This window comes from Hemibagrus wyckioides, linkage group LG26 (genome assembly GCF_019097595.1).
Source record: "Hemibagrus wyckioides isolate EC202008001 linkage group LG26, SWU_Hwy_1.0, whole genome shotgun sequence".
Taxonomy (NCBI): Eukaryota; Metazoa; Chordata; class Actinopteri; order Siluriformes; family Bagridae; genus Hemibagrus; species Hemibagrus wyckioides.
In genome coordinates, this window is record NC_080735.1 from 7,622,002 (window position 1) to 7,644,080 (window position 22,079).

At 40.8% G+C, this 22,079-nt stretch overlaps 1 protein-coding gene across 2 annotated transcripts; it reads right to left on the minus strand.

The window, feature by feature from the left end:
* Positions 1–3,539: 3,539 nt before the first annotated feature.
* tpp2 (tripeptidyl peptidase 2) lies at positions 3,540–21,103 on the minus strand. Of its 2 annotated transcripts, XM_058380522.1 has the most exons (29): positions 20,841–21,103; positions 19,878–20,006; positions 19,587–19,682; positions 19,080–19,184; positions 18,668–18,792; positions 18,308–18,471; positions 16,890–17,044; positions 16,465–16,541; positions 16,069–16,196; positions 15,679–15,927; positions 15,330–15,445; positions 15,088–15,259; positions 11,600–11,757; positions 11,420–11,496; positions 11,205–11,311; positions 10,923–11,077; positions 10,685–10,801; positions 10,325–10,425; positions 9,999–10,095; positions 9,598–9,735; positions 9,220–9,464; positions 9,004–9,082; positions 7,871–7,909; positions 7,248–7,399; positions 7,066–7,162; positions 6,859–6,989; positions 6,473–6,680; positions 5,740–5,859; positions 3,540–5,648 (listed from the first exon to the last, which is right to left on the minus strand). In XM_058380522.1, the coding sequence occupies exons 1-29, from the start codon at positions 21,003–21,005 to the stop codon at positions 5,559–5,561; spliced, it is 3,792 nt and encodes a 1,263-aa protein (XP_058236505.1). In that variant the 5' UTR covers positions 21,006–21,103; the 3' UTR covers positions 3,540–5,558. The 2 variants fall into 2 exon arrangements, with proteins under 2 accessions (XP_058236505.1, XP_058236506.1); XM_058380523.1 differs by lacking the exon at positions 7,871–7,909 and having other exon boundaries at positions 20,841–21,102.
* Between the last annotated feature and the right edge of the window lie 976 nt (positions 21,104–22,079).

Here is a 22,079-nt window from a genome sequence, read left to right on the forward strand (position 1 = left end):
TTTAATTTTTCTCGATGGAAATCTCGATAGTGATGGTTTTACACTCATCTCGATAAAACATACAGTTTACACTGAGCACTCGATCAATGTTTGGAGTATTGAATCCCCGTGACGTGATCAATGACGTAAAATTCTCATTCTTATTCGGAATCTGACGTCAAAAGGGTTCGGGAGTGTTGTTCACTTCACCAGTGAAATGAGCAAAGAGGATTATTAGTAGTATTAGTAGTAGTAGTAATTATTATTAAACATAGACATTAGTAAAACATTAAGGCAGTGCAGTTATAGACACAAAGAAAGCAAAGCAGCAAAAATATACACCAGAGAAAACAAAGAACAATGTAATAATTATAGGACAAATATAGAAATATAGTTTTCATTGCTCTGGATAGTTTCCATATATTGTCTAGAGCTATTTTGAATAAAGAAAATAGAGGTTTTAAACCTGGAAATATAAATTTATTTTGTAATATTTTCTCATAGTCTCTTTTGAATAGTCAAACAACCCAAAGAAAAGGTCATTAAAACAGAAAGAAATGTCACTTACTAACCAGAGACCAGGCCAAGAGAGTCTGCTTATGGAAATTTGATAGAGATCTTTACAACATCATTATTACTTACTTATTACCTGGGATAATTTCACTCAACTTATTGGCACAAGTTATACAAAAATTCAGGCCACCAGCTTCGGAAAGCATATAATTAGGGATGATAATAATATTCCAAAATGAAAAGGGATTATTAAGGAAATTCTTAAGCATGTTAATTTTAAAAGTATTGTTTAAGGTAGTATCCAAAAAATCCAGACCCCCTTATTTTATTAGATTTATCAGTACCACTTTTCTATTAAAGGTTTTTCCCAAACAACATTATTTAACATGCCTTCTATGTTTTTCATGTTCCTTTATCAGCCTCCAAGGAGAGAGCTGCAAACATGAGTCTACACCAGGGGTTTCCAACATGACCCACTTCTGAGTACCTAAAGGTTAATAGAATAGACCAAAGTGTTATATAAACTTTAATCTATAAGCACAAATTGAAGTAGTTTGGATAAAGAAAAAAGAAAACACATGGCAGATCAATTCAACCTGGAAGCTGCTGGGAATTCGACAGCGTTAGGAATAAAGCTCTGATGCTGCCCAAGTATTATTTAATCACATAAAGTCCAATAGAATTAAGATGTTCCCTTTTTTATGAAAAGAGTCTTTTTCAGTCTTGCTGAGGACATCAGGGTACGTGCAGGGAGACTTAACAGTAACAGTTTACTGATAAATAACATAATCCATGTGAATGAACGAAATCTGACAATAATTTATTATATTTTAAAGTTCACACAAAAATAGCTGATTCAGCTGGTTTGGTTTATGGCAATAAGCTATGTAAATTCATGTTACTAATAATATAATAAGAGTAGCTCTTGGTCACCTTCATTTTGTCAAAGTTAAAAAGGTTGGAGAGCCCTGATCTACAGTACTGCTCTCAGCTCTGCCAGACACTCAGACTGTGATCTCTCACTAGTGTAGGTCAGTGTGTTTGTGTCAGATAGACAAGCTCAAGGATTTCAAGTATGAGAAAGCCACCATCTAAAGCTAACAGGTAACAGGTCTATATTATTACTTAAAGAACCAGAACATTATTTTAGTTTAAATAAGAAATCAAAATAGAAATTAAAAAAATAAACTTTAAGAATGTGCAGAGCTGAGAAATAAATTCATTGCACTAGCAATATTGTCCATCACAGCTTAACTAAAGTGTATGTTTGATGTATGAAATGGTCTCTTTACTTTACGCCTACAAAACTTTTAAAAGTGCAATTAAACACACAAAGGAACTGTTGAAGAATTTCTCAGTAGAGAAGTATTTAGAAATCAGTCGAGGACAGACATTTAAAAAAAAAAACCTGAGAAAGAGGAAACAGACTCAGGACCATTTCAGTGAACTGGATGAACTTTCTGTCCAGTCTGAGGAGATTCAGTGGCAGAAATGATCTGCCTGGGTTATTACAAATGTTAATAATCAGAGAAATGTGATTTGGTAAGGCAGGCGATATAGTATCTCTCACTGAATGTCATACTGGAAACTTATACATAAACTTTGCCTGGATAACCGTTTTGGTGTTTAGTTGTAAATGTAGGTCACTTAGATTTGTTTGCTTTATTTTTTTTTTGAAGTGAAAAACTTTACTGGTTTGATTTTGTAAAAATGTATGTGTGCGGTATGGTGTTACAATGTCATGTTTATTTTGTGATCAATGTGTCTGTAATGTGAATAGTGTTCAATTATGTCACTTTTTATATCAAGGAATTAAATGCTGTATTTATGATGTTATTTCTTCATGCACAATAAACATTTGTAGTCTACAGATTTGTGGTTTATTTTAACAATGGAGAGACTGTAACAAAGCAGTTTTACACACACACACAAGAAAAAAAAACTCCCTGAGATGATATAAGGAAGAAACCTTCAGAGGAACCAGACTCAAAAAGGGAATCTGTCCTCATTTATGTGATTATAAGTCATTTTCCTTCTATAACTTTATTATATGGTCAGAAACTAGCTTTGTTCATAAAAACATGAATATGAGCATCAGAGCCATAGCTGAAAGTCTAATATATGGCACCAAAGTTATTATCTTTTGAGTGAAGAAGAACTGAGTGACCTGAGGGGACTGAATAGGCTAGAGTGCTCATGTCCTTTTCTCCACTCTTCTTTGGGACACAAAATTCTTGTAGATTGTCTCAAACAAACTTCTATCCAAATTCTATCACTCTTCTCTTACACAGGGTCACAGGGAGTGTGGAGTCTATCCCAGGGGACTCGGGGCACATGGTAGGGGACACACACACAGTTTAGAGATGATAGTCAGTCTAAGCATGTCTTTGGACTGGGGGGAAACCCGAATACCCAGAGGAAACCCAGTCAAACAAATTTTTCTTTTTAATTTGACTCAACAGAGAAGAAAATGATTATTATACACCGATCAGCCATAACATTATGAGCAGGTGATGTGAATATCATAGACATCTAACATCTCCTCATCATGGCACCTGTTAGTTGGTGGGATGTTTTAGGCAGCAGGTGAACATTTTGTCCTCAAAGTTGATGTTAGAAGCAGGAAAAATGGACAAGTGTAAGGATTTTAGCGAGTTTGATGAAGGGCCGAATTGTGGTGGCTAGACGACTGGATCAGAACATCTCCAAAACTGCAGCTCTTGTGGGGTGTTCCCTGCCTGCAGTGGTCAGTATCTATCAAAAGAGGTCCAAGGACAGAACCAGCGGCAGGGTCATGGGCGGCCAAGGCTCATTGATGCATGTGGGGAGTGAAGGCTGGCCCGTGTGATCCGATCCAACAGACGAGCTACTGTTGCTCAAATTGCTGAAGAAGTTAATGCTGGTTCTGATAGAAAGGTGTCAGAATACACAGTGCAGGACGGGTCAGGGCTGTTTTGGCAGCAAAAAGGGGAGAAACACCAAGATTAGACAGGTGGTCATAATGTTATCCCTGGTCCGTGTGTTTCACAATGAAATTACCGGGGAACTTCAGTGTTCAAATAGTTTTATTCAGAATTATTATCATATCACACAATTCCCAACATTTACTGTAATAACAAAATAACTCGCCACTTTCCATACAGCTCTTGAAGTATAACGGTTATAAAATGATACTAGTACATACTGTAGGCCTCAAATTAAAAGTACATTTTAAAATATTGGCATTAACTAGTATTTGTTTAAACTTTAGAAATACACTATATCCATTAATACACCCTAAGCTCTTTGACACAGCGACAGAGATGCGAGACCCGTGATTGCATTCGGAGGTGGACGGTGTGAAGATCGGGATGATTTAAGGCCATTGTTGAGGAAACTGATGTTGGCAACGTCCATGCCAGTGTAACCCTGAATATATTGCTGCAGACCAAACGCAAAACTGTGTATGTATTTAAAGCAAGCTGGAGAAGGAAACAATTCCATTAGCACATACTTACAAGCCAGGATAAGTTCAACAAAGTAAAATATGATCCTTAGAGATGTATGACATCCTCTGAAATTACACACTGACATTATGATCAGTGCTGATGAGAAGTACAGTGTGTACACACACACACACACACACAAACTAAAAGAAAAGCTTACAACACGCTTTTTTTTTTGGCAATGGCCATCGGTCACCCTCAGCAGTGATTGTGAAAGTGAGAAGGTCATTTCATAAGCACAGCTGTAAATCTGACACTTCTATTAAACTGGCTGGAAAGCACCACATTCTCAGGGGCTATAGCGTGTTCACGTACATTTAACCCCTTTAAAAACCCACTCAGAAGTTTCTGGAGGCAGACAAAGCTGAATAAAGGATGTTAAGCATGAGCAGCTTTACCGTATGTAGATACTGAATACTCAGCTTTAACCCCATGAAGCTGGTTCATTAGTCAGGAAGCTGAACTGAGAGCGCTAACCACAGGCTTTCTAGTGCAGCTAGACTCTGTGACACACAGCTCAGACTTCACCTTTAATTCCACACTGACGCATGGGAAAACTTCACCATGAAGAATTTTAAAGCATTTCTATTAAAATGTTTGGTGTGCTCAGTGATTTGTTGCTGTATTTCCATGGTTCTGTTATTCCCATGAGGCGTTAATGGTTGTTTGCTGCTCTGGTGTTTTAAAATGAAAAACATTTCAGCTATATGATAAGAAATATTCGATTTTCTTTAAACCTATGGAATATGATACATTCCAGCAGTAAATGTAGTTTTCTTTAAGGTGTGCTATTGCATTGCCATGAACAGGCTGCCATGAGCAGAAATGGGACTAGAATAAAACAGGAGGACCGGTGTGTAAGCAAACTATGTAAGCAAATTCATCCAAAAAATAAATAAATTAAAAATACACATTTAGTGCACTCACTCACACACTCCGAGACACCCACAACAAAACCTGCACTACTTTCACTCATAAAAAGGAAAGACATGAACTCCATTATACAGTATAAAAGCCCAGTTCAATTTGCTCTTGATACAAGTGACTGAAAGCTGTATGCCATCAGACCTCTTAGACTTTATAAAAAAAAAAACATGCATACATTGTACATATACTGTATATCAGGGAAAGGTAGGTTTCCATATATTTATATTGCCTTTATATAATCGTGTGCATTGTGACCCCGGGTTCTACATTTAAACACATTCAGTCAGAAGAGGACGTCCTACTGTCACCCCCTCCTGCAATAAATGGGAAATTAAATTAATTGGCACTCTACAGGAGTAGATCTGGGACAATATATACCTCTAAATAATATTCGACCAAGCAGCATCTCCTCCTTCTACACATATTGAAAAACAAAATAATGACTCCACAAAATATACAGAGGAGTAAAGGAGAAATCTGTGAGTGGAGGATTACGATATGGTAGTGAAATGTCCTTTATGTCCCATGTGAACCTCCAGTTCTGGGTGAAATTGATTTAAAAAAAAAAAAAAAAAAGGCTTAATGGGATCCACATTGGACCACATCAAGAGTCTTTAAAACCTGCTACTGCATTTACGGCAGGAAAATCCTGGTTTAAAAAGGTGTGTAGTCTGAGGGATACATGATGGGAAGCCAGTTTTCCGTGTAGGTGGCGCAGTGCATCCAGCCCAGAGACTTCATTAGCTGCAGCACAGACACAGAGGTTAGAAGTCACTCAAGCTTTTGGAGCCACTTTTGATAATTATACAAATGTAGCTCAAGATCAAGGAGTTACCTGAATGCAGTTCTTCCAGTTCTCTTTGCTGGGTTTGTCTTCTACAATTTTAGAAGCGTATTTCAAGGCTCTTCCGTACATTTTATTTGCTAAGGCATGTTTGTAGGAAAATGACAGAACCTGCAAAGGAAAAGCAAAGCAGATTAAAAGAAGTGTATCTGAACAGTGCCAATTACTGAAGATATCCAGAACAGGATATCGGGTCCGTAATCATTAGACTGTGAATTTAATGAAGTCCATCATTAACCAGGATCCTCATGACTGGTTTAAAAGGAGTTTTCTGCCTCAGGCCAGAAACATAAACTGTGTCTGGTATAAGGGGTATAAACACTTAAGCCACATTACACAACCCCATCACTGATTACTTTCCTAAAACTTGCCCTGTCACCTTTCATTACTTATGAAATAAAATCAGAGCTGTACAGAGGTGCTGTGGCCTGGATGTCAGATTTCACCTATAAAGTGGCAGCATGTCCTTGTATACTTTACTAATTTCTTTAATTAAATTCTTCCAGTGGTGTAGGATGTCAGTGTGAAACTCTGCTGCAGGTTAAACATGAGGACATGAGCACATATCTCAACAGGCACATAGGTTATGCATGATGGCAGCACTGATATTTTGTGACTTAACCTTATCCTTTTCATTACATATACATATCCAATACTCATTATGTACGCTAAAATTAACTTTACTAAACCTCAATAAACCTGGCAGAATAAAATTCACCCCCACCTTCGAGTCAGTGAGCTCAGCCCATTTCTGAACCTCCCAGAAAGTGTCGGTCAGTGCTTTGACCACTCCATGCGGGTCATCTTCAGAGCTGCCCACCTCATTGGCACTCGCTCCCTCTTGCTCTGGAGGCTGCATGATCTGATCAGCCAGAGCACAGCCTTTCCTACAGAGAGCGTCCAGCAGTGACGACTTCTGTTTCTCCATGTCGCTGCAAAAACACAGCAGGACATTTTAAATAGCCGTCTGAGGATTTATCATGTCTTCAAGGTTACATCATAACTAGCTCCGGCTTAAGACTGTTAGAAAATAAGATAGATTCTACACAAACAGCTATAGAGAATTATTGCTGTGGTGTTTGTATTACAAAAACCCCATTTTTTTTGTACCTCTTTATAGAGGCTGCGTCTGGACGAGGGTCTGTCTTCATTGTGAGATACACTGCCAGTGCAGTCTGGTCAATTTGTGAGATAACGATATCTGCTGCTGCCACAATGTCTCGCAATCGCTTCAGCCGCTCCTGAAGGAGAAAAAAATAATAAGGTGAGCTGTGTGTGTGTGTATGTGTGAGAGAGAGAGAGAAAGAAGGGAGATACCTTCTCTGAATCCAGCTGATGCAGTCTTTGAACATGGAGAGGGAGATAATTTGCAAAGTTCTCCTTCAGTTCATCATATAAAGTATTATTGTCCAACCTGAGGGTTAAAAAGAAAGTGAGATCACAAAAAATGTGCACAAAGCAGGAACGGTGAAAAGAAAGCAGCGAAATCCTAAACTGACTTTGTCATCCACTGGATCTTGAAGTCTCTGAGGGCTTCAGAGAACTCGTCCTTTACATCCTTCTCCTTCTCTCCATCCTTGTCCTTCTCTTTTCCACCATTCTTTGATTTGTTAGGGGCTGAGATCAGGTGGTAGAAAACTGGCACAATGTCCTAACCCGGGGTAAAAAAAAAAAAAGAGACATGAGTTAATGGGCCATCTTCTCATCGCTAAAGCATATTACTCATGAAGTACAGCAGATTTAGAGCCACCACAATCTCCTGCTTTTTTAACAGAAAACATTCCAAACACTTGAATTTCAGGTAACATTTTTAATCCAATATATCAGACTAATGTAGTATATATTTGAGACATTATGGAGAAGTCAACAACAAGATGGACAGCTGACATGACATATGGTCAAGATGTGATGTTTGGGTGTTATTTCTGAGCTTCATAATTTCACATACATTGTAGAAAGATCCTTACAGCTAGAATGCAGAGATGCATACTCACCTGCTATTGTAAAGAATCATATTTATACTCCTTTTAACAGATTTCTTATTCTGTACCTCTGATCTATTGTCATAAAATCATTTTAATATTGCATTTGCAGATTTATAGAACTCTAGCCCATCCAGTACCTTTTTAAATTTTCCTTGTCGTTTGGCTGAGGCTTGGCCCTGGTGGTCAGAATAACACACAATGAAGGAGAGAAGAGAAAACAGACACACACTCGGATCTCTCTCTTTCCATTTATCTAGTCTGCATTCTGAGGTTTAGCATTAACCATTTAATCCTCCTTCTCAGCTTAAATTGCTATAGCTAAATGTACCAGTGCAGTTAGTGAGGGTTACTTGCTAAAAGCCACCTAGTGGTGATTATAAACCAAATGCTACAGAAAGTCATTCCATCTACATCTCATTCAACTGTGTATAATATCTCGTGATAGTGAAGTCTTTTCTCTTCTGGAATAATAAGTTCAGAAGCTCTTCTATCTGTCATAAGTAAAGTAAAAGCAACAACAACAACAACAACAACAACAACAAAAAATAGACAAATAGTGGGCAAAACCCCTCCAAGAAGGCAACAGTGGAGATGTGATGAAGCACACCATTTTGGATCCACAATTTGAAGATCAGACTCGGGACAAGTGTTGGGAAATTTATAGGAATTCATTCATGACTAATTCCGAATGGCTTGGTCAGATCTCTAAATTGTTGATCTGCATTGAAAAAAGCAAATTCATGAGCAACAGTAACTCCCTCAGGACAATAGGGGTGTAAACTTTGTCTTACTTGGAGATGAGATGCTGTAGAATCAGAAAAAAAAAAAAAAAAAACACACTAGTGTAAATCCAGAGACACGTCCCTGCGCAACCAATCAGCTTTCCATGACGCTCAACAGATTTACATACAGTTAGCATATAGCTGATAAATATGCTTTACAGTATTTTTTTAATTGTGTATGGACAAAAATGATCATACAGTAAACTGAAATCTAAATCGAACTGATATGTTCGATTCTCTGAACTCGTATTATAAGTGGCATGCTCTGAGACAATCATGTCCTAGGTGTACAGCATCTGTGTAACAAAAACGCAAAAACAGATGTAAATTATTCTTGTTTTACACCCCTACAAAATGAGGGCCAAAGCAGCATGCAAGACAAAGACAGAGACAAAGCTCCTGATTGGGCCAGATATGAGATGGGTGGGACTCAAAGGTTTCCCAAGCCACTAGCATACAAGAAACTGACGGCAAATAGAGCCACTCACTGCTTTTTTCCCGTACTCGCTCTTCGGTACAACCAGAGAGCCGGTCATGTAGCAGCCCGCACCTGTACCTTTAGGTATCCTGAAAAAATAAAAGAGAAGGTAATGCAAAATCATGGACATAAAGCAAAAAGAGCTGAACCTGCTCAGAAACATCATCAATAAAGAACTTAAGCAGTCCTTCACTAATGACAATACAAACTTAAACAAACCACACACTTGTCATCTGATAGAGAGGTGATGTAGAATGGCTGAGAGGCTCCTGGTGCGAGAGTGAGCGAGTTCGCTTTCTTCTTCACCAGCAGGGCCGCCCGGTGCGTCTCGTACACATCCAGGCTGAGCGTGTTGGACAGGCGATGAGACACTATGAAAGGCAGATCTTTCAGCCGCTCCAGCTCGCTCTGCTGCTCATGACGAACCTGCAGCCGGATGGTGTAGTCACCTTTCTCTAGCTTCAAAGAGTACTAGTAGGGATCAGAGAAGAAATAAAGATCAATCAGAAATAAATCAGTAGATCATTTCTAGGTGGTGTAAAATCCTAACACATCAATCTTCCCAGCATCCCAGAGCGGAACAGATAAGGAAGTGTTTATCTACCTGGTGAGGATAAGCATCTCCAGAGCCCATGAGTCTCTTGTTCTGGTCAAAGAGGAGCCAGAGCTGGCTGTCAAACTCGGACTCATAGAGCAACTCACACAGTAGTGGACAACTGGGAGTCACCTCTCCACTTTTAGGCTGTAACAGAAGAGACGAAATCTTAAGTAGTACATAAAGTATCTTGAGAAACAAAATGTTTCAGATAGCAGTAATTTAAGTATCCACCAGTTTCACCTCCCTTGAGAAGGATTTTTGGATAGTTACAAGCCAAACAGTTTAATGATTCTTTCATAGTGTGTAGCGTATATGAATATAAGTACACATAAATATTCATACAGGTTAATAAATACAGATGCACACTTTAGATAGTGTCTAATGTGCCTGTATGTGTAGCTGCTCACCTGGTGAAAGCTGTATGTAAGGACAATTTCATAAAGCTGACGGTTGTTGGGCAAGATGTCTCTGGAGCCAAGCGCTTTTGTTTTTGAGCTTATTGGCCTGTGGGGGGAGAAAACCACAGAAAACCTGTTCACAAATGTTCACCAGACTGCCGCATACTGATCTGCCAAATGGCACAGGACACATGTCCAAAGCAGTCTGTTTACGGTTTAGTATTCCTTCTAATATTCAATAAGGATGATATCCATACTGTATTTTCAGACATAAGAAAAAGGGTTTTTTAATATATATATATATATATATATATATATATAAAAAGTTTAGTCACCTAAGGGGTTGCACCCAGTTCTTCAGGGTGATGGCTGGTGAGACCTCCTCGTATCTAACAGGAGAAGACACCTCAAAACTGGTTATACCCTCAGAAGCATGCTGCAAAAAACAACAACAAAAACACAATCAGGGAAAAAAGGAAGCTAGAGTCTCTGTAAAGATCACATAGTGCAAGTCATACATATAAACAGATTTAAGTGTGTGTGTGGGGGGGGTGATCTGTCAAGGAAAGAGGACACCTTTAGACAATTTCATTTTCAATCATTTTTTTCATCATGAATTTGTCCCAGTTTCTTTAGTTGGTCATGTTTGTAGTGGTTCAAAGGTCCAGCTTTACTTTAGACACTTTTATACTCACTATATGAAGAGGACAGGGAGACGTTTGAAGTCCATGGAAGGAAATGGTATAATCTACAGTGACATCACCGAGACTGGCCCACCATCGAGCGATGCATACTTCCACTGTTCGCCCAGGCTAAGACAGATACAGATCAATGCAGACGCCATTACGCTCATATACACTGTTGTCTTAATGTATTGATTATTCAGGATTAATGAAACACTATCTGTTAGAACACATGACAAGTTCCTGGTACCAGCACAGGGAAAGCCTCCGTGATCGAGCCTTTCTCCAGCAGCGAGGAGAATTTGTAGAACTCGTTAGCTCGGTAAGCCCTCTGCTTCACCAAGTGCACAGCATGGAGGACAAACTTGGAGGAGACATCGGGGGAGTGAGACGTTAATGTGATCTCTGATGAAGAAGAAGGAATTGAGAGAATATAAAAATATGGACGGCGACAGGAAAATGAAAACATCTTGTGATGAGTCAGTACTCAAGCACCCGATTCTACGTTTACACACACATACAGTTTACCCACCGGCCCAAGAGGCTCCTTGTGGGACCGTGATAAAATGGCGGCGTATCTGTCCTGGTCTATAGTGAACATCTGTGAAGGAAACCTCCTGATTCTGGCTCTCTGTCACCCTGTACAAGAAAGCTACACTAGTCACACGGTTTAAAAAAAAAAAAAAGGAGTAGAACATGATAAAACAGATAAATATAAATATAACACCAACACTTTAATGAACTTACTTTGTGGGGATTATAACTGTTATGGGAACTCTGAAGAGGGGACCGGCACTGGGTGCAGAGGTATCATAAGCACACACCTGGTGAGAGAAACACACGCTAAACACACAGCCACACTAATTAACCCTGAAAGAAATACAATCATATACAGGAACCCAGATTAATTTTGCAATCTAATTGTACCTCAGTATAATGCAATCCCTCTCGAAGTCCCTGTGGGTCGACACGCACGTTAACATGACGGCACTGGTTCATGAGCTCCAGGTGAGAGGGGCACTGAACCCACGGTGCGCTGCATGTGAGCGCCAGGTGCAACTGCAGCGAGATTCTTACAGAGTTTTCTAGAAAAAGACAGACACAAGCGATCAATCACATACAACAGAACTTCTTACACCGGACATTAATGTGCAAAGATCGGACAGCTGGGAGCATAGCCGTTCACACCTGCCATTATAAATGCTTCTTCATTGACCACTTGTGATTGGATTTTATACATTGCTTGTGCTCATACTGGTTCACTAGGTCTAGTGACTAAGAGGACTAAAAATCAGTCTAAAAACCTTGTTGGAGAAGTAGCACAGTATGACTAACACACCAGACACAACAAGAATTCATTATTATGCTATTAACAAAGTGCTAATTTATGTAGCTCATGAAGGAGTTGGTCTACAGTCGATGACTCAGATGTTCGCCTACGTGCCAAAACAGGAACGTCAGGGAGTCTTGAAGCATGCTTTCGAGCAGTGCTAGAGGACTGGGGGAGTGTGATTCAGTGCAGGGTCCGAGTGTGCTGTTCAGTTTCTGGGTTTGTAGGCAAGGATCAATATTTTAAAAGCTGATGTGGGTAGCTACAGAAAACCAGAAGCTGAATGGTGCACAGAGGCAGACCGACTGACCAGCAGTAGGTTGTACTAGTCCAGTCATGAAAAGACAAGGGACTGAACAAGCACTTGAGTGGCTAGAAATAAATGAATGCTTCTGATGTACAGGAGAAAATAACATAAGTGATTCAGTCTTGCAATGTGAGGGGGGAAAGCACAGTTTACTGTCCATGGTTACCCTGAGGTTGTGTGCAATGATGGCTGGTGAGATCTGAGAGCTGATAAGGGAGATTATAAGATCCTGGCATGAAGTAGCATCACCTGGGAACAACAGCAGCTCAGTTTTGCTAGGATTAAATTTCAGCTGATGAGCCAGACATGCTGAGGTTCACATAGCAGTGGTATAAAAACACAAGTGCAGATATGACCTCACCAAGAAAGCAGGTATAAAGAAGAGGACCCAGCACCAAGCATTTTGGTAAACCATTGCAGAGTCTGCATGGAGCAGATCTGGATCTTCTTCAGTGTCACCTGATACGATCGACCCTCCAGGTAGGAAGTAAATCCCTGCCTTTCCCTGTAGCATTCTTTACAAGCCACATGACGTGGGAAAGAGAGTGCAGAACTGTCGAGGAGGATGAAGACTGGAGACGGTTGATCTAGCGCCCAGAGTGATCCGATCAACCAAGGACGCATGTAAATGCCAGGTGTGAATAAAAATAAAGTGTAAAGAGATCAGGAGAAGTTTGAGATACACGTGCCAAATTAGATCACTCTGAAAATAAAGGATCATGACTAGGCTAGGGAAATCTGCATCTGCTTCATACTGAAAAACAAATAAACAGGATGGAACGATGTAGGTTGCACTCACCAGAACCTGAACATGTAAGAGCCCTGACACACTGAGCTGACACTGAAGAATCTCTTCCTAAATTGTTGAATCACTAATTATCACTTCCTGAAGTTTTCTTGAACACCATTCAAGGTCTATGACTGGACAAGCATGTTTTGTAGCTGCATTAAAATACACTACTCACAAAAAGTTAAGGATATTTGGAAATTTATGGAAAATGTAAAAAGTTCACGCTACAGTGATATCATATCATGAAAGTACGGCATTTAAGTATGCAATGGTGATTTCCTCATCTCAAACAATTTATTGAAACAAAAGCCAACAACAGAGGTGGGTATACCACAACAAAAAATGTCAATGTCTCAATAATTTGTCATGTGCCCTTGACCATCAATTACAGCTTGACTACGATGTCTCATGCTGTTCACGAGTCGACTTATTGTCTGCTGAGGCGTGGCATTCCACTCTTCTTGAAGGGCGGCCCTCAGGTCATTGAGGTTCTGGGGTGCAGGGTTACGAGCCTCTACACGGCGACTCAGTTGATCCCATAGGTTTTCTATGGGATTCAGGTCTGGAGAAAGTGCAGGTCACTCCATTTAAGGTACCCCAGCCTCCAGCAGCCGTTCCCTAATGATGACCTCGATGAGCTGGAGCATTGTCGTCCATGAAGATGAAATTAGGCCTGTGTTGTTCATGCATTAATGGATTAATGATGTTATTCAGGTAGTATTGGCTTGTCACTGTACCATTCACAAGATCTAGGGCAGTTCTGTATTGAGTAGACACACCTGCCCAGACTGTAACACCACCACAACAGTGGCTGATGCATAGCGCTCTCCATCATTTCTGCTCAACGTGAATCGACTTTCATCAGAGAACAGCACTGAGGCCCACTGGTCCCTCGTCCAGTGTAAATGCTCCCTGGCATGTGCCTGGTGGTGTGGTCAGGTACCCTTGCAGGTCGTCTAGCACGCAGACCACGCTGATGTAAACGGTTTCGAATGGTCTGATGTGACACTTGGGTGCCTCTCACCTCGCTTAAATGTGCCTGGAGTTGAGTGGAATTCATCATCCGGTTCCACAGGGCCCTGTTCACAATGAAGCAGTCATCAGCATGGGATGTGGCCAAAGGACGTCCACTTCTATGCCTTTCTGTGACTCTTCCAGTCTCTCTGTATCTCTGAGCAACTTGCTGTTGACACTCTGAGACCCTCCAAGCTCAGTGGCCACTTCCCTCTGAGAACATCCTGTTTGAAGCCTCACAATGGTGAGGTACTGTTGATCAATTGTTAGGTGTGGTCTTGGTCTCATGATGTCAAAATATGAACAGCATGATGAAGAGGACTGTTTAAATATCAATTCTAATAGAACCAGAAAATTTATTGGTCGATTCATGGATCAAACACCAGTTGTGAATTTTGCCGTTAAGCACCTTGTTAGAGAACAGCAAGTTATGCAAAAAGTACTGAAACACTGAACAGTTGGACATGTGCATTCAAAAGTGTAGAGAAGGTCAAATTAAGTTCACCTGGAAAGGTTATAGTGCATTTTAGGTGCATCCTGAAATTTCACCCAATAACCTTAACTTTTTGTGAGTAGTGTATATTGTGTCCATAATCAAAAAAAAAAAAAAGAAGAAGAAAAACAAGAAGCTCTACCTTTACTATTTGCATATGCAATTAACTTATTAATTAGTTACCATTTTCATGCCACTATGAAAAAACTATGTTTGTCTATTGCAAATATATCAGCTCTTGCTTATCCTTCTTACTCTCTTCTCCTGCACTAAAGCTCAAGGATTATTTAGTGCCAATGGTAGTGACACTAAATAGTGTAAAAAAAATAAATAAATAAATAAATAAATAAATAATGTCGTGGTCGATGTCAGCTTGATCGGTCAGAGACCTTAATCCATCAGTAAAGACTGACCACAGAAAATTATTATGTAACTTTCTTAGGGTGGCATTAGATAGAACATTACATGCTTAGTGACTTACCAGTGTTTTCTGGAAATACTGGCTCGATGCCAACTCCGTGATCAGAGGGAGTAGAGACGTGGATGGCGTCCCTGAGGTAGATGCCCCGCTGATTCCCTACAGTGACTGTGAAGCCCAAGTTACTAGTAGGAGTGGAAGCATGTTGCATGAGGTAGTCAAACGCCCTTTCCACCTACAGCAGAAACACAAACATCAACCCCAGTCCAAGGCATAACACACACACACACGCATAATTTACGTACCTGAATAATACCATGACCCTGCGCAAACACTTCAATGTCATCCACTTTCTGAGCGGTGTTTTCCAAAGCACGTCTCACAGCAGCAACCGTTGGTTGCATCCCATTCTGCTTCAGACCTTCACACACAATTTATTTTTATTACGCAATGCAAACAAACTACTGGAGTTATTACTCATCTCCTTGTACCCAGTCTTTCTTTTTCTTTTTCTTCTTCTCAATATACATTTAATGTAGAGTCTCAAGCCCAAGACTGACTAACAGAAACATTCTCATTACATAATTAAACAGAAATTCCTGGAAGTCAACAGTGGGAACATTAGCAAAACAAGCACCAGTTTGTCCTTGATACCTGAGAGTACGAGCGCGATGCCTCCACAGGCATTGGGAGAGGACATGGATGTGCCGTTCATCAACTGCGTGCCGCGCAAAGTCCAATTTGGCACAGAGGCGATGGCTCCTCCAGGTGCACTGATGCTAACACCTAGAGCGCCATCGGTACTGGGACCCCTTGAGGACCACGTGTACTGGTTAGGAGGCAGTTTCTCCCTCAGTGAATATTCTGCCACCATCATGTCAGGTGTGACATAAGCACCAACACCTAGAAAGAGCGATGGATATGAATATAAATGCTGGTTAATAAACTTTTTTTTTTTTATTAAACACTCTGAAAACTGATTTTCATGTTGAAGCTGATAGCCTCCACTCAGTCCGGCTGTTCTGAAGTCACAAGTTAACTGACCTACGACACTACTCGTGGTTCCTCCCGGACATCCCACAGTGGAGAGACATGGCCCGTTGTTCCCAGCACTTGACACATACATGACGTTATATTTCTGCACCGCCTCACTGATCACTTCACAGATCCTCCTACAATAAATAAGACATTAAGTAGTGTTGCAAAGCAAACAGGAAGTGAACTCGGACACATTTAAGTGATAATGCTGAATCCTGCACCATGTGAACTGACAGGCTCCGAAAAGGTTCAGGTCGTCTTTAAAAAGACTTAAATGAAGAAGACACCAAGGTCAACACTTACTAGATGCCTTCTACAGTCCGGTAATAAATATTCAGCTGAAGACTCTGCAGTATAGAGTGCTAACCGTGAGCTCTCGGTAAGCTGTACACATTGACTCACCCTGAGTTCGGCCAGTGGGTTGCCTCGCCATAGCTGTAGTTCACAAGGTCACACTTGTAGTTAATGACCTCAATCATCTGTAAAGAGCAACATGATGATGAAGAAAGTTATATGGAATTCACTTTACTATGACAAACTGACACTCAATTAAAAAAAATAGGTAAATAAATTTCACAGTCTGAAAAATTTGATCTATGGAAAAAATTTCACTTTAATGAAATAAAATTCTTACTGATAACTATATTCGGTTTTTAATTCATCAGGTGTAAAGTTTGAACAAGGTCCTCCAGCTTATAGCAAGTTTTAACTGAATTGGAATTTACTCGACGCTCCTAAATCAACGCAGTTTTCAAAAATGCTGTGACATCTATCAGCTGTACATGGGAAAACTCTAAATGGGAATAGTTAATGCTGTGCGCTCCTACCGCTCGGATGAGACCTGTTCCAGTCTCCATTGTGCTCAGCCGAGTATCCCCTATTTTCAGCGCCAAGATTTGAGCACCAGGGGCCACGCCGTTTCTCTCTGGCTCCTCAGGGAAGTAACCTGCTGCTATGCTGGCGACATGAGTCCCATGAGCACCTGCAAAGCCCAAACCTCACTGATGAAAAGTTCAAGAGAGGATTCTAATTAGAAATGCATTGATTTTTCATGTGCTAATGATCACACAGGAGAGCAAGTACACCGATAAGGCATAACATTATGACCACTGACAGGTGAAGTGAATGACACTGACGATCTCCTCATCATGGCACCTGTTAGTGGGTGGGATATATTAGACAGCAAGTGAACATTTTGTCCTCAAAGTTGATGTTAGAAGCAGGAAAAATGGACAAGAGTAAGGATTTGAGTGAGTTTGACAAGGACCAAATTGTGATGATAGACAACTGGATCAGAGTATCTCCAAAACTGCAGCTCTTGTGGGGTGTTCCTGGTCTGCAGTGGTCAGTATCTATCAAAAGTAGTCTGAGGAAGGAACAGTGGTGAACCAACGACAGGGTCACGGGCGGTCAAGGCTCATTGATGCACGTGGGGAGCGAAGGCTGGTTTGATGAGCACAGTGAGTTTGAGGTGTTGACTTGGCCTCCAAATTCCCCAGATCTCAATCCAGTCAAGCATCTGTTCGATGTGCTGGACAAACAAGTCAGATCCATGGAGGCCCCGCCTCGCAGCTTAGAGGACTTAAAGGAACTGCTGCTAACATCTTGGTGCCAGATACCACAGCACACCTTCAGGGATCTAGTGGAGCCCATGCCTGGATGGGTCAGGGCTGTTTTAGCAGCAAAAGGGGAATCAACACAGGTGGTCATAATGTTATGCCTGATCATAAATAAAAGCTCTTCTATATAATAAGACCATAGTAATAACAATTATCAGTGGGTGGCACAACTAGCCTTCAGTATCAATTTCTTCCTGCTAAAATGAGGTTTGTGTATAAAATTCAGCAGTGTATATCTGCATCATATCATAGAAGATGAAGCAGTATGTGCTCTTTGACACAGATCACATGCGCTCTACTGTCTTCACTCCCACTGGGAGTCACTGCACCGAGGTGCTCCATATAAGTTCAACTCTTCCCAACTTTGTCATGTTACTGGACACACCCACATCTGGTCACCAACACTTGCTGTCACTCATGTCACTGCACACGCCCACATCTGGTCACCAATGCTTGCTGTTGCTCATGTCACTGGTCACCAGCTCTCGTTGAAAATGAATGAACTCTATTGACTTTGGCGCTGGATGCGTGAACATGGCACAAAGGTTTCATTCACAGCGTACTTCACAAGTCCAACAACGACAAAAAGAGAAAACCTCTCTTCCCCATATCCACAATATTCTAACCTCCGCTAGTGACAATGCAGAGAGTATTCCCCTCGTCGTAGATGTTGATGGAATAATTCAGCATCTCAGCATCTCCTAGTGTGGCATATTCTTGTCTTTCTCTGTAGGAGCTGAGTACAGTACAGGACACAAGCTCTCCAGTCTCTGAAGTATCCACCACTGCCCTGTACAGAAAAAAACAATATGGTAAGGTACAAACAACACTGCAGGCTTTGAAAAATGATTAAAACTGTGGACTGAAATCAGCAGATATACACTATAACCTAATTAGTATCGTTATACATTTTGTGTATTAAAAGTCAATAAAGTGTGTGTAAACATGCTATTGCTTTTTTAGCAACATCTATTGCTAGTATGTACCTCCAGGTGATGCCGTCGTGCCACGCCACACAGTCGTACACAGGCCCGGGGTCACTGTACTTCTTCTCTATGGTGCCTAACAGCTCACTGTGGCTCTGCAACTCCTCCTTCTGCAGCTTCTCCATCTGACATCACACACACACACACACACCTGGTTAACTAAAGCACTGTTAAACAAAGAGTGATGGCAGGGGAACAACGAAAGTGTTTTTCCAGTTCCAGCTGTATAATAAATATTAAATAAGCTCCTGGTTGAAGCAGATGTTAACATTAATCAGGAAATGTGTGAGTAATATAGCAATCAGAAACAAATGATTTGGTCACATCTAATGAAATTCTCATTCATCTCTTTACAATGACGTCGGTAGCAATGTTAGCAACTTCTTATGTGTGACCGAGCGGACAGACAAACCTGTGAGGGGTTGGGATGAGCCAGGTCAAACTCCTCTGTCCTGCGACTGGCCTCGGCAAGAGCTGCTCTGTGAGCCGGGTCCCACGTCTTCTCTTTGCGCTCTTTCTGTTTCACACACAATATAAATATCACATACACATTCACACACACTTGCACTCAATTATTATTCTGTTCCATTAAGATTGCATTGAAATGTTTGAGATGAGTTTATAGTTTTATCAATCTATAGCAGAACACAAGCATAATTTGGACAGAAAATTTGGGAAACCCGACGTCAGACATCACCCAGCTGTTGCTCACAAAATAAGTAAAATTCATTCCAACTACTCTACCGTTCTGTTCCCATATCAGTTTGGCTTAAAGATTAATATTATTAGATTTGTCTGGTTATATATAATTTCTACCTATAAGTAACGTTAAATATGAAATAATTAACCATTTTATATTAGACATATGGACTAATATAACACACAGAGAAATGCTGATGTTTACTCATCATTAACTTACCTGTATCCTCTCTTTGAGAGGTTTGGGGAAAAACTCATAACCATTTTTAACACCGATGTGATATTTTCCTGATGGGTTCACCCAGGCAGAAGGGATCTACAAAAAGAAAAAAAAAGAAAATATGATCAGAATGAAAGTGAAGCCAGCACATTATCCGCTGTGTGCTGAGAGATACTACAGTGATCGAGTTACAGCGTGCCTAGTAACTATAAGATGAGAAGATTAGTGTCAGTGGAATTTGAGGAACATCGATACAATATGAGGTGTACATAAACCTCAACCCAGACCGACCTTGAGCGTGCGTCCAGAAAGTCCGATCACTTCTCCGTCTTTTGGCTCGACCACTGTGGACATGTTGACATCGCCACTGCCTGTCGTATCGATGATGTCCACAATCTTCGGTTTCCTCTCTGTGGTGATCTAAACAAGACAGGTTACAGCAAAAATAATCAATCATGCGGTCATGTGATGACGTTGGTTGTTTTTCCGAAAGGACATCCCAGATCATTTTGTTCATTATAGCAGATGCGTTTCCGCTCATAGCCTCCATATTCCCCCCAGGTGTAAAAAAAATTAAAATAAAATAAAATTAGCAAAGTTTACAAGGACTGAAACTGGAGACTCCTTCTATAGCTGTCCATTTAAAATAGTTAAGTAGCTGAATGAATGGATTTGGGGAAGGTCTCTACTTTTCTCAGTATATTAATATTGTGTATGATGAGAACTGTCTGCTTTTACTGTATGTAGTAACTCATACCATTTTTAACTAATGTGATTATTCTGTCCATAGCTGTCTCACAATGACCAGTCTCTGATCAAAAGACGGGCTCAGAATTTATATTAAATTGTAAATATTTGACTCTGGCACTATCGTAAACAGGATAACAAAAGCCTTGGGAGGGAAGGGGGATTCGGAGTCCTGACATTTGGGTGAAATCTGGCAACAGATGCGTGCTCCTGTTTCAGCTGTGAGCCTGTTAGCTAGTGAAGTTTAGCTAGTTAGCAAGCCGGTTCACATCACTAACAGAGGATGACACAGCTTGTTATTTTCGCCCATTATTCAGGCGTTTACACAAACATGATATTCCTGACCAAAAGCCTTCCCAAAGCAAGACAGAGCTGTTCTGTCATTAAAAATGATAGTGGCACACCGCGGTAGCTTTCTACCGGGTTAGCAAGCTACACAAAGCCAATGAATCGAGCTCTCCACTAGCCGCGGCCTGCTCAACCGCTGAAGCCGCGCTCTCGCGTTACCTGCATGCCCGGCGCCCCCGGGTCTACCCCGGTGTCCAAGATGGCGATAAGCACCCCCCGTCCATCGTACTCCGGGAACCTTGTCAGGAATGAAGCGGCGCCGGTCTCTTTTTTCGGCAGCAGCCCGTGTAAAGGGAAGGAATCTTCAACAGAGCGAGTAGCCATGACCCGACCAGAGATGATGAAAACAATACTACAGTAGCCTGCGCGAACAACCGGCAAGTCGGGATGGGTGGATTTTTTTAAAGCAACAGAAGCCTGACAAGCGTTGCTTCGGGCTCAATACAAAATGGCCGCCTACGCCCTACACATGTGCCCTATTTCAAACAGGAAGTGCTCTCTACCTAGTGCACTATGTATACAATTAGGAGTCGATCGACACGCAGCCTTAGGTTTATAACGAGAAACAAGCGCATGGCACTCACTCTTCTTGTTAAAGTGTCAGTGACTGTCTAATGTTATTCTGTACCTAGAATAACTAGTTAAAAAAAACTCTATAAATATGCATATTATGTAAATATGGGATTAGTCCAAATCCTTCACCCTCACCAAAATAGCCGTCTAGAAAACTATCAACAAAATAACATTACTTTATTATAACCTATACATTAAAATTTAAACACATTTTGCTTAGATGTTAAAAAGACGACTCCACTAAACTATTTTGAGTAAATTTCAATTACTCTCTAAGATACTTTCTTACAATTACAGAAGAAAAACAGGCTAATCAGCTTTCAGTGAGAACAACACTTCAAGGTTCAAGGACCAGAGTATTGATCTGCGTTAACAAACTGTTGTGTCTTTATGAAACAGTAATGAAATCTGTTCACATAGGGCAACTTGATGCTCTCGCAGGCTATAATTCTAGCTATCGCTAGTGAGTCTGCTACCTTTCATGATAAAATGTGTCCTTTAATAAATCTTGGTCTTTCAGCTGCTCAACTGGGCCGCACAACAACTTGGCACAGGTTTTACGCTGGATGCCCTTCCTGATGCAACCCTCCCATTTTATCCGGGCTTGGTACCGGTACTGTATCCAGTGGCTGGGGTTTTGGGCACTGGCTGGGAATTGAACCTGGGCCTTCTGTATGGTAGACGAGAAACCTACCACTGCCACCAGTGCCCATAAACAAAACTTTCTAATAAACGAATAAATCCAAATTGAATCCAGTTCAACTTCAAACATTTGTTTTCCCATTAGGAAAGTGGTGGATGGACGAGCACATGCTTAAAATTCCA

Coding starts and splice junctions, on each gene's coding strand:
- tpp2 (XM_058380522.1), bottom strand. CDS start 21,005: ATGGCTACTCGCTCTGTTGAAGATTCCTTCCCTTTACACGGGCTGCTG. Junction 10,802..10,922: donor CGGAGGCTTTCCCTGTGCTG/GTACCAGGAACT, acceptor TATCTGTCTTAG/CCTGGGCGAACAGTGGAAGT. Junction 6,990..7,065: donor ATCAGCTGGATTCAGAGAAG/GTATCTCCCTTC, acceptor TTTCTCCTTCAG/GAGCGGCTGAAGCGATTGCG.